This window comes from Sinohyriopsis cumingii, chromosome 8, assembly GCF_028554795.1.
Source record: "Sinohyriopsis cumingii isolate HCF-2022 chromosome 8, ASM2855479v2, whole genome shotgun sequence".
In the NCBI taxonomy this organism is placed as follows: domain Eukaryota; kingdom Metazoa; phylum Mollusca; class Bivalvia; order Unionida; family Unionidae; genus Sinohyriopsis; species Sinohyriopsis cumingii.
In genome coordinates this window covers 88,117,481-88,130,745 of record NC_142968.1, presented here as the reverse complement: position 1 = coordinate 88,130,745, position 13,265 = coordinate 88,117,481, and the positions used below count along the sequence as shown (strand labels likewise).

The 13,265-nt window shown below is 33.9% G+C and overlaps 1 protein-coding gene across 1 annotated transcript in view; it reads left to right on the top strand.

The window, feature by feature from the left end:
- The first annotated feature begins 495 nt into the window (after positions 1-495).
- LOC149794092 (uncharacterized) overlaps positions 496-13,265 on the top strand; it is a 29,636-nt gene continuing 16,866 nt past the window's right edge. The window contains exons 1-5 of the mRNA XM_089966519.1: positions 496-957; positions 2,180-2,344; positions 3,094-3,291; positions 7,258-7,428; positions 12,305-12,331. Of these exons, the coding sequence (XP_089822645.1) occupies positions 864-957; positions 2,180-2,344; positions 3,094-3,291; positions 7,258-7,428; positions 12,305-12,331 (655 nt within the window). The 5' untranslated portion in view covers positions 496-863. The remainder of the gene's footprint in view (positions 958-2,179; positions 2,345-3,093; positions 3,292-7,257; positions 7,429-12,304; positions 12,332-13,265) is intronic.

Below are 13,265 nucleotides of genomic sequence, written 5' to 3'. Positions count from 1 at the left end.
GTAGATTAAAGATCGTTTTCTTCCGTGAAATTGCCTCTGCATTGTCCAAAGATCGTTTTCTTCCGTGAAATTGCCACTGCATTGTCGAAGGATCGTTTTCTTCCGTGAAATTGCCTCTGCATTGTCCAAGGATTCCGTTTCACAGACTCCTCGCCTATTATGGAGCTCTCCCAAAACGGTACTAAACGGTACTTCCGGATTCTCCACTCGATCGATTAGAGAGCATAGTGGTACAATCGCTTGCTCCTTAAATCAAACGTTCATGGTTTGATCCTGTGTACTGTCAATTATGATTAATTTAGGCCTTTTGATTATGCTTTTTGCTTGCAAGAAGCGGAAGGTGAGGATATTTGACGAGCTTTTGCAGCATTACAGATACAGTGCTTCCATAGTAACACATTCAAATTATGCTGATATATATTTGTACAGGCATATGATAGGTCTGGTTCTTATCTTGGACGAGGTCTGCATATTACCTGTTCAATGGGTCCACTTGTGGAAAAACCTCGTGCATTTCGCGCTTTCCGTTTCAGATTCGCACTTGGTCGCGTACGCGTCTTTCTAGACGGATAAGCATCATTCAACCTATCAACCTAAGTGGATGACGCTAAACTATATAACCCGTAAATGTCGTTGACGCTGCTTACATAGTGTCGGAGAATAGAACTTCTTTCCATGACATATTTTATACAGCAAACCGCTCATGGATAAATTATATTACCACCTAGATAGTGGACTGCACCGAGTCACATAAAGATAAAACGAAAGCCATTGAATTGTACGTGAGGAAGTCAATAATTCCATCGTTTATCACGTCATTTGCATTGAGGTCATATTACTGTACGATTTCAAGAGTCCTTTAAATGGAGCGAAATTTGTTGAATCAAATGTATAGTTCTCTGCATGTGCGTGTAGATACATGTGGAAAAACATGTATGTGGATTGCTCTCATTCTACGTAAGTAATGTTTACTTAAGTATTTCTTATATAAAATATATCCTCGGGATTAACCAAAAAATATCCTAGCATTAAATTATTCCTACTGTATGTATAACGATTTCAATATAAAGTTTATTATTTGGATCGAGAACCACTCCTAGCCACCATGTTCGTAAATAGATCGAGCGTCTTATTATTTGGGTATGATCGAATAGAAGAAACCTTTTGCTCCTGTCAAACTGAAGGCCAAGGCCATTAATGGTGGGTGATGCTTACACAGACAGTGTCCAAATATTTTTTTTTACCTTGAATATTTCCTACTTATTTCGTAATGCTGAACGGTTCTTAATTTTCTTGCAATTCATTCTCGATCAATGTAATATGATCTACGTTTCTTATAAGAATCTAAATATGCTTTAAACACGCCTTGTTTGAGATAAAACATAGCCTCGTTTGAGATAAAACGCAGCCTCGTTTGAGATAAAACATGTCCTCGTTTGAGATAAAACATAGCATCGTTTGAGATAAACATCGCCTCGTTTGAGATGAAACACAGTATAAAAAGGACGTCCATGCAAATTCATTTTAACTTAACGTACATGACCGAATCTCCGAACAGGTCGTTAATGCTCAGTTTAATGTTTGACCCATAGATAACAATGATGTTTAATGTCAGATACTTTACATTTTAGGTAATGTTAATTTCAATACGTTTTCATGTTACTTCTAAACTCCGCTTTTAAAAAGAAGTTATTAGTACTTATTTATTGAGGTTAAAATAAGTGTAAACAGTGATCAATTATTTAAAATAGAAGATTTTGTTCGATACATCGACCACATACGGACTACTATATTTTATGTTGGCCACTGTTTAATATAGTTTCAAGGCAGCATTTAAACTTGGACTTGAAAACATAATTCGTTCAGATACATCTAATAGACATTTGTACGCGAAGTGTCGTACTATGTCTATACAAATTGACAAAATATCCTCAAAGCTATGATATATAAGTATACAAAAAAACGTTTCCAACCCCACTAATCATTGATTTGTGATTTGCAAAATGTTTCTCATCTTGACGGATTAATACACAGAGAATATAACGTTTTAACATAATTATTATCATTTAATATCGGTTATTCATTCTGCACGAGGTCTCGTTCATTTTTTCTATTTCTCTCTCTACTAAATATTATATAATATGCTTTATAAATAAATACCGAAGTTCTCCAATTCTAGTTGCGACAAAGAGCAGCCGCGCAGCAGTCCAGCCTGTAGAATACGTAGCACCGGTCAACCCTTGCCGATCCGTGGATCGGCTTTGCCCCACAACATGCAGCTTGATGCAGATGGAGGGACAGTTTACTTGCCACTTCTGCGTTTGTCTTAATAAAGATAGTTACAGTAATAAATTCTGCACACAACATTGCTATGTTATACGGGAATAATAAGCTTTTGTAACATGCATATAAAATATTTACTCCTCCATGACGAGGCGGAGCGACGCTTTAGTCAGATTCTTTATGATTCTTCATCATCATCACCTGTATGCCATTATATGGGTTTTTAATAATAGCCATATGATAGTTTTATGCTCCTACGGATCAGAAAACAAACTTGTATACCTCATGCAAATGTCATTCGGAACTATGATATTAGTAAGGTTATTCTCACAATGGAAACAACGAGAATGAAAAAGAAGTAATCAAATTCAAATTTGAAACTAAAATTTAGGATTAAAATAATGCAAGTTGATCTTCGATTAATGAAAATAGAAGTTGCTTGCTTAGTTAGATCTTGTCCAGTAACAATAACGAAAGTTAAGGCTAATGAGAAAATGAAGCCTTTAACCAAAAAGTTCGAAATTTTCTATTTTAATACAAATTAGTATGCTATAACAAACAAGAAATTGAAAATGTTCCTATACACATTTCAATTAAAGCAAAATGACACAAAGTCGCAAACAAATTTTGATGCGTTTTTTATATATAATGTTTTCTCATGATCCTTTATATTTGCATCGTTAACCTAAGTTGAAATAAAAATTATAACGACACGATAACTTTGAAATGTCCCAATTACCTTGTAGCTAAAATAAGGTGCTACATTTTTTGAAGATATTAAGATGAAATAGTTACTATGTTTTTTTGTAGTAACATGGCCAACACTATATCCATCCACCACTCCTATCACGCAGCATCCAGGGGATATCATAGTCAACAACATAGAGTATATGTCCATATTAGACCCATGTGACGTTGCACAGGACGGAATGTGTCCAGTAACATGTGGAACTTCCCCAGGAACCACCGTAAATGGCACGGCATGCAGACATTGCGCTTGCCAGGGAGGTGAGATTAAAGGTTTAAACTCGTACGAGATAGAAATATAGACAGTCCCTTACGAGATAGAAATATAGACAGTCCCTTACGAGATAGAAATATAGACAGTCCTTTACAGAGTCTTCACCCAACATGTGTAGAAATATGACAATATTATGATTTAAAAAAGTCAAAACTTTCTGGTGCCCACACGCAATATAATCTTTTGCAACACCTAATTCATGTTGGGAAACGAAGTTGCTTCAGAATACCTCGTTTTCAACAACAACAACAACAATACAATAAAACACCAAACATTATAGCACAAAACCTATCTAACACAAAAAATAGTTTGATTAAATTTAAAAACAAAACGTGAATAAGGGCACAAAATTACTTTGTAATGTATTCAATAGTGTTCAAAAAAGGGACATAACTATTTCATGAATTTAACAAGAAAACAGCAAAGCCAGTATAATGAAAGACTCCCTATTTCTTTAAAAGTTTGAATGGGATAAACGTTTACTCATAGCTATATGCATTCATGCATTCAAGAATAATATCCACAGGACTAAAAGTGTAACCTCGACGATTTTAAACATTTAACGGATGTCCTTTATTGTTTTCGATATGCACATTTGCATATTACATTCCGAATCCTTGGTGGCCGAGTGTTTTAAAGCGCTCATCATTACTGATCTCTGCCATATTACCAGTGTCGGCGTGTGTTCGAGTCTCAGCTCGGCCATTGTGAGGTGGGCATTTGGGAAAGCTTGCCACTAGCTTCCCGCGGGTCGGTGGTTCTTACCAGGATTTGCCCGGGTTCGTCCTCCACCAGTTATAATGGCCACCACATATAGCCATTCATGTCCTGCAAATGGCATTAAACCCAGTACATCAATACATATTTACAGATTACATTCAATAACTATAACACGAAAAATCAGAATCATAATATTATGACATTATCATGTATTGGAAAAGAAAATAAGTTAAAAAAATATGTTTATAACCTTTAAACAGAGACCTCTGATTTTGTTTTCAAGGCTTACATCGACTGTGGCGAAGGACAAAACCCCGAACACTTAAGATGTCAGGCAGACCTCAACTGCTCAAACAGTTTAAGGTCGAGTCCCGTCATAACCTGGCAAAATTATTTAATGCCGGTGTAGATGTACATGCTATTATACCTTTGTATGCCCAGGGATGCCGTTTTCATTATGCTATACTCATTAGCTTCTTTGAAAATAATTTAAGATAGAAGCATACGGTAAATAGGAGTTCAAATTTTGAAATGTGAGTGGTCGTTAAAAAGGTTAAGATGCCAAAGATCACACACATTATGAAATATATTTAATTGGATGGGATCAATACATTAAATCAGTATTTGCATCTAACAGTGTTTCTTGAGGTGATAATAGCAGGTCCACCGACAGATCAATTAAAAATGGAAATGTAACGATCAATGTTTTACATTCTTATATTCCTTAGATTCTGTTTATTAGTTATATAAATATCCTAAATCTCACTTTTCTAACGTTGAATTTATTAGAGGTAATTGATCAATTGAAATTCCGGACCATTTTGAATTTAACTGTGCCTTTGGTCACTCGAATTTTTGATATTATCAATTCATTATAGGGAGATCTGGATAGAGTTAAGTGTCTAGAAAGTGTTATATAAAATTAATTATATGAACAATCAAAGGGGAAATAAACAAAACTATCTATCAGTTTTGTTCCGTGTGAGCAGAAAGAACGAGTTTGATATGGCGTAGGAAGATGTCGAGTTTGTCAGGGCCGAAAGTATGTTCCTACGCAATATCAAACGAGTTCTTTCTCCCAACTCGGCAAAAAACGTTTATCACATTTATGTGATTTTGTATTTATTACATATTCCTTTTTATTCACATATTCTTTTTTTCTTCTTAAATGTCTACATTAAGAAAAAAATTAATTACACATTTGGCATTCTATGAATGATATTGCATAACACTCACCATGTACATGTACGAAACAGGGATGTATACTGTTCTGTTGGGTCATTGGTGTGTGTGCATTAGATATATAAATCTACGCTTTAGCTTTGGATTTAAAAAAAAAAAAACATTGTATGGGACATACATAGATTTAATATTTAGTCACAGGCAAGTGTATTTATTTGTTATTTCTCAAGCGGAACATAGGTTTTGGGTGGGTAAGTGGTTCTTTTTCTTACACTCTACTTACTGGATAGACACTCTACTTCCAAGTAAATTTAAGTCACATTTTACAGCCCTGTAATTAAATACATTTAAGATTATATCGAACGCTCATTAATTTACAGTACATTCAAACTATCTATTTTTATGTTTGCATTTAGTAGAATAAATTATTTTGCATTGTCTCTTTCGAACACGAGGACTAGATTTTCATTATTCATTCTGATATCTTTAACTAGAAAAATATAAACTATATTGCAGTATTGTTCTATTTTATTCTCTTTATTTTCTACTGTAACAGTTACAGGAATTTAAAATGTAAACATACAGTTCCCTTCATGTGCCACATCATTGAATATGTCTCGACTACATTGTGACAAAGTGTAATTCTTGTAAATTTGCGTGACAATCAAAACAACAGCTGCTCTCTGTAATAAATGTACCTTTATTTTGCAAATGGTTGTCAGTTTAGAACTCAGATTTACTAAGCAAATTTGACTTTAGTTAATTGTAATAGACAAATTGTAAACTAGTCCACTTTAAATTGCTCCTAAAAATATTATTTTACCGCTATATTTTTTAAAATCTGAAGCTGAAATGGATATTAGCTAAGTTTGGTGTTTTAGATGTTTTACATTGTGTAATGTCTCTTGTGAATTAAACACGGGGTAAGGTTTTCTCCAAATGTGGGACATTTCTAGCTATGCCTTAACTCTCCCCATGCCTCCCTGGGTATTTTCTTTTTACTTTGTCTGGATTTATAATAATTAAATACAAGATTTATGTGGCAAAGTACATACCTGCTCTCTCTCCATCCCCTTCTCTCTCTCATGTTTTATATCACTTTGCACACTAGTCTCATCTGAAAACTCATTGACAAACATTCTGTCCAAGATATCACTGTCCATCTCAATTAATCCGAATTTATCGGCCTAGATACCGTGAAATGCACGTAAACTGCTTGTTGTTACGTACAGTACTTTCATATTATCCCCACCGGGCAAAAGCGGCCATTTTCACCCAATGTGGCTGCATTTCTTAAAATTACATAATGTAAAACAAGAAGGAATAGGCCATTACAGATATTTTATAAATGGATTATTATCGAATATTTCAATGTGTAAAATTAGTTCCAGCCTGGGTTTGCAATGGGGAAACGTTAAGTGTGTGAATTGAAATACAGACTGAACATATGTATCTAACGCCATATTAACCATGATAAATTAAACGGGTATGTAATAAATATCATTATCACATTAACACGCTTCATCCACCTGTAAATGAATACGAAATGTTATGGTGAGAATGATGAAGATTTGTTTTAACGGTATCGACCCATTCTTGAAGATAAATACATAACATGGTATTCTGCACAAAAAGTTTCATCTGACGATAAGTAAAGATATGAACTGGTCTTTTGGTTGGAGATACTATCTAGCATTACATGTAAATAGACTCCAACAAATGTGAGCAAGATTATCGCCTATAGCATATCTAACCGGTGACATCTAGCGACACATATGAAACATTCGATCAGTTCAACGTTACTGTTTTCTAATGACGTGTCGATCTGTGGGTCATTTTAACGACATTGGCTGGAACTTGGCATTGTTTTGGGTACTGTACCGATTTTCTCAAGGCGTTCCGGAAAACTAATTCCAGACTGCCATCAGTTTACTTTCTTAATTTGATCCTTTAATTATAAATGTACGATCACTTTGATGCACACATAAAAACTAATAAAATTATCAACTTTGACTTATTTTATGACCAATTAAATTAATTCTCTCTTTTAGTGGTATGGACAACTACACAATCAAGTCCAACTACTAAGACGGTTTATTTTTCTATACCTGACCCCTGCGATCCGGCAAAGGACGGAGTGTGTCCGGTAAGGTGTTACGCTGTCCATTCGATCATGGCAAACGGATCTTTATGCCGACGATGCCAATGCCCATCTGATTTAGGTAATTTCACCTATTTTCTTGAAATGATTCATACTGTTTCTGATACTTTCCAAATAGAAACTGTTTACAGTTCATCTGGCTTCATCTCGTCCAATTAACTTGCCATTCCGTTTGTTTTATAGACATCATTTACTTCGTAAAACACCTCCTCCTAATCATACTCCTTTAAGTTCTCCAGTTTGTAAACTACGGATTACACAATCATATTTTAATGATTTAAAACATTTCCTAGAAAAACATTGTGCAGATAGTTTTTTCTAAAGTTATTTTATACTTTGAAATTCTGACTGTGCTGCCGGTTTTTAAATTTTGATGTCCTAAGTGTATCAGAGCAAATTAACCGAGTAGGTTGTTACTACTCTAGGTCTTAATATATGTAACAGAAAGAAGTGAAAACAATTATTGAAGTAAAAACAACCAAATATATTTCTCTAAGTTGAAAATTGAAAATTCAAAAGACACTTACGGCTTCGTAAATTAAATCCCAAATAATTCTTATCACAAGTCCAAAAGTGCATACTGTTCCGAATATACAACAATAATGTAACCCAATAATATCCTTGAATGCGTTCAATTACGTAACAACGTATCAATCCAACGTCAATGAGCACTTCGTAATTCAAAAGAATAATCTAAATAAATAATTCCTCTCGAATCCCAACACAAATGTAAAGGATTCCCACAGACTGATCTTAAAACAGGAATGAATTATTTGTTATCGAGTCCGAATTAATACATATTTTCACATAACTTTGATTTGAATGATTCCAACGGAAAATACCAATCTAATGATAAACAAGACTAAATAGGAATGTTCCGAACTCAAATGCTATGTAAAAAGTCTATTTACAACTTACAATCATTGACACAAGTTAACTGTATAAATATTATGTTTACAGAATCGAAATTACAACTTACAATCATGGACAAATATTAAGTACGCAATAACATATAAAGAATATGGTTGATCCTAACCTGCTATGTACTTTCTTCGTTACTTGCTTCAAACAGTCAACAGAAATCATCGCTCTTTATCTGTGAGCTGCTATTCCTTAATCAAAACTCATTTTCTGCTTTTGTTTCGAGTGAACTACTTCCATATTCTAGTCTTTATCCTTTTTTCTCTTAAATGCCATTCGTCAATACAGATAACTGTATCCCATCCATCTAGTAAACAAATATACATTATTTCTAGATGCCAAAATTGTTGCTTTCATTTAAAACTGGTAACATATTTCTATCACTTTTAAAAAGGTTTGAATTCATTCTGATGTAACTTTGTGTCATTATTTATACTGTGTAATATTTTAGTTATTTAGTATTCCTACATAAATAGGTTGGTTCAAACATTATTCTGCGCGCATGCATAGGTAATGTTTATTTTTATATTAATGTTGTCATAAACCTACGTAATGGGGATGGTACAAAAAATATATGGGGTTAGCACTAGTACATTGATTTGGATAATTTATGTTAGGATTTTCCTATCCCTTACAGGGGTGGGCGGGGACAAAATATAATATTGTGCAAAAGGTGTAATAATTTTACTGTTAAGGAGAGTGAAAGGAACAGTCATCTGTCTTTTTGTCCAGATAGCTGGAATATTATAAAATATCATTCAATTTACACTGTCATGGATGTCTGCTATTTATTAAATTTGCACCGCCAAGGATCTCTTCACTCATTCAGGTTACTCCTTGATGGATCAACCCAGTCATTAACTTTACACACTTGATATAGTGATCGATCTCATCTAACAATCAGACTATAATACCAAGACATGACCGGAAATTGCAACGTTATGTTGCTAAGTTCGCTAAAACGTGATCACCTTTAGAAAGGAAAGAAATGGGAAATATTTTAGTCATAAAAAATAAAACCATAATTTTTCCTTTCTATGATTGCTACAATTTGTTGGATTTCATGCATATTTATCGCTAGTGGATATATTACATTATATTTAAGAAAATTATTAAGTCGAAAACAGTTTCATATAATCTAATAGAATTATTTAAATTTTCAAGTCCTTAAATAAACTTTTGTAATCCAACATGTACTGATTGTTTAAATTTTAAAAAATTCCGCTCTGCCTAATCCAACGACAAATATTAGAAATAAATCACTATTTCTTCTCAACGACTCTCATATAACTGGCATAGACAGAATTATAGAATACGTGATGCGTCTATTCTCATTATATAGTCTCTACATACACATCAAATCAACATATTCTTATTCACTAAAATAATCTCGTACAATTAAATCGTATTATTTTGAAATAACTCAACCAGTCCTGTTATGATCGTCTGAAACGTTATAACCAATCAACAATTAGGACGTGAGTGTTATCTCTACAGTGCAAATGCACTCGAATTTTCATTTGAGGTTTGCATGACCGCCATTCAAATTAATGCGTTTCGCGTTTGACCTCTATAGTTGTTGACTTGACTTCAACGATCCACATTAGCTTATGAATGAATTTCCTACAACGTAGTGTACATGTATGATGTATTTGATTGTAGTGCTAACCAGGCACTGAATTATAGAATTCAAAATATCAGAGATTTAAAAAATGATGCAGAAAACAAATATCCGTAATTATATATATATATATATATATATATATATATATATATATATATATATATATATATATATATATATATATATATATATATATATATAGTAAAGAAATGATGTACTAAAAACTAAAAGCGCTCGAACGAATAAAGCATGGATATTTTTCTGAACTTCTGTTACATTAAATAATGTATAGATATATATGCGTATGTGTGCGTGCGGTGTACAAGAGAGTTCTTTTTTTTAGCAAAGAATATCTCAGTGCACCCCATCAAAGTACTTCCACTGATGATGTTCCATTATGTATTCACTTTGACGGTGTAGTGTTCATTGACTGGAAGACTGTTGTTGTACTTCAAACGGCTCGACGACCTTCAAATCGTCTGCTTCAGGCTGAATCTTTCACAACGAGTTTCAGCCCAAAATCATTTGGAGCAAAATCAGATCTGTATGGACGTCGTGGCAAAGTTTAAGATGTTGTGTTCCTTTAGAAAGTCTGTAATGAAGACGGATTTATACGCCGATGCTTTGTCACGTACTAGATGGATACCTCATTTGCCGGTGGTTTAGTAGTGTAGAACAATCTGTGGCAAAACTGTGACGGCATAACAATGACCAGGATCAATACCAGAACCAGGCCTTTCGTATCGAAAAGAATGTTTATAAAACTCATTCAACCATGTCCAGTGAATTGTAGTCTATGCTCGTTTTCTCCGATCGAAAACTGTATTATTTAACTTCATTCGCGTCCAAAAACGTAAATCCGTGTTTCATTTTTCGTGCCAGTCTCATCCAAACATAGCTGGTTAACATTTTCATATTTGACGAGTAGTTGTTTGGCAATTTCAACTCGAGGAGCCGTGAAAAAAACCAGGATATTTCTTGAACAAAACCGTTTTGACATCTTGCCCAAAATCCTTTTGAGCTTCAAATAATTGCTCAGTATATTATAAATCGCTGGAAAATTAATGATAATAGTAAAAGAAACTTGTATTTCCGTCATTTTCATCATTTGCTACCTTGGCACCAGCCACTTCTCACACACCAATGGCATACATTGGTCTTCCAGAATGTGTCTTATATGGATTCGCGACCATATTTGAAACGATGAGCCAACACAAAAGTGTAGGGTATTGCCAAGAATTACAGCGGTACATTTTATTCATGTTAGCCTTAATATCATTGGGAGTATACCGCAAGAGCGTCCTGATTTCACAGTATGCTGTTTGCTCAGTAGCAGGATTGTTTTACATCTCAGACAGTTGTAAGTCACTGTTATTTACCTTTGCTACGTTGCATATATCTGCAGGTAGCCGGTGTGCTTCAGTATCAGCTGCATATTATTATTAGTTTGCCAATGATAGACATTTCATTTATTAACTGGTTCAAACGAACCAAACGAACCAAAAAGTTAGCATAACAAAATATTCAGAACGTTACAAATACCCCTGGCATGTACCTAATGGTAGCCTGTTGTGTAGTTATTTCTAGCAAAAGTAACAAAGATACATTCGCCAACAACAACGGCTATTTGAATAACTTATTTTAGAGGTCCTTTATATTTTGTGTTTTTCGTTCATTTACAAACTTGCTTTCTTTGCTAAAGTTATCTGTCAGCTCCTTGTTTCGCGATAGTGTCAATTACATATATATGACTTTACCACCTGAACAAAACTGTACATCATTGTAAGGACCAATCTATTTCACAAGATATATATAGTAATAATATTTAGCTGAGTGTGGATCCAATTTATTACAGCGGACATAAAGGCTAGAATATTCTATAGACTGCACAAACGAAGTTGTTGAGTCGTACTTAAATTTTCAAGGACTACTCACACTTTTTATTGTCACATGCTGTCAATCAGCCTTGTCGAACGACTAAGACAAGACACCAGTAGTATTGTCAGTTGAACGTTAGAGCCTTTATCACCAAGGTGGGTGGTCAAGTTTGATATTCCAAAATTGCTTACAGTCATGTCGTTATTATTCAGTGTTCTCACCTTCTAGAGGAATCACGTTAACAATACGCCGGTTTGCATGTTTAAGCACTTTTATTGCTAGATTGAAATCGGTAGTAAAAATACCAAAACGTTGAGGATATAATATTGTCTTTTGTTTTCACTTGTTGTCTATGATGTTGTTTTCTGCGGATCAAAAATTTTCAGATACTAAATTTGTAGAAGCTTCTATTACAGTGCATGAACTCATTCCAGCGATCATTGTGCACATTCAGAATATCATGTTCCTTTTCAATAAGTGGTGACGCTTCTTGAGTTTCTAACATCTATTTCAGGACTGTTGCCATTGATAGGAAAACGAGGTATGTATGGTTCATCAACGAATCGAACACTTTAATTACTTTCAATAGTTATAACATAGTAGCATGTGCTGTGATGGAAGAACAACGATATGCTTTACACTTGGTACAACTTCGGTAGCTTCAGTAACATCAGACATAACACAATTACACATTAATACCAATAATACCATCATATCATTAATACCATCGTACCATTAATACCATCATATCATTAATACCATCGTACCATTAATACCATCGTACCATTAATACCATCACACCATTAATACCATCATATCATTAATGCAATAATACCATCATACCCATAAAACCATTAACACCATCATACAATTAATACCACTAATACCATCATATCATCAATACCATCATGTCATTAATACCATCGTACCATTAATACCATCACACCATTAATACCATCATATCATTAATGCAATAATACCATCATACCCATAAAACCATTAACACCATCATACAATTAATACCACTAATACCATCATATCATCAATACCATCATGTCATTAATACCATTAATACCATCATACCATTAATACCATCATATCATTAATGCAATAATACCATCATACCATTAATACCATCGTACCATTAATACCATCACACCATTAATACCATCATATCATTAATGCAATAATACCATCATACCCATAAAACCATTAATACCATCATACCATTAATGCCATCGTGTCATTAATACCAATAATACCATCATATCATTAATAAAGGACGACTTATAAAATGCAAGAGGAATGTGTGAAAATTCATCACACCCAAATATAGTTATAAAGAATACAAATCATATGCCGAATAACAGTCCTTTCAAGTGCACTGGATCCAGCTAGGGGACATATGTGTCGGGGATTGATTAAGGTTAATGCAACGAACAGACAACGAACAGTGGAACAACTAGTATCTAATT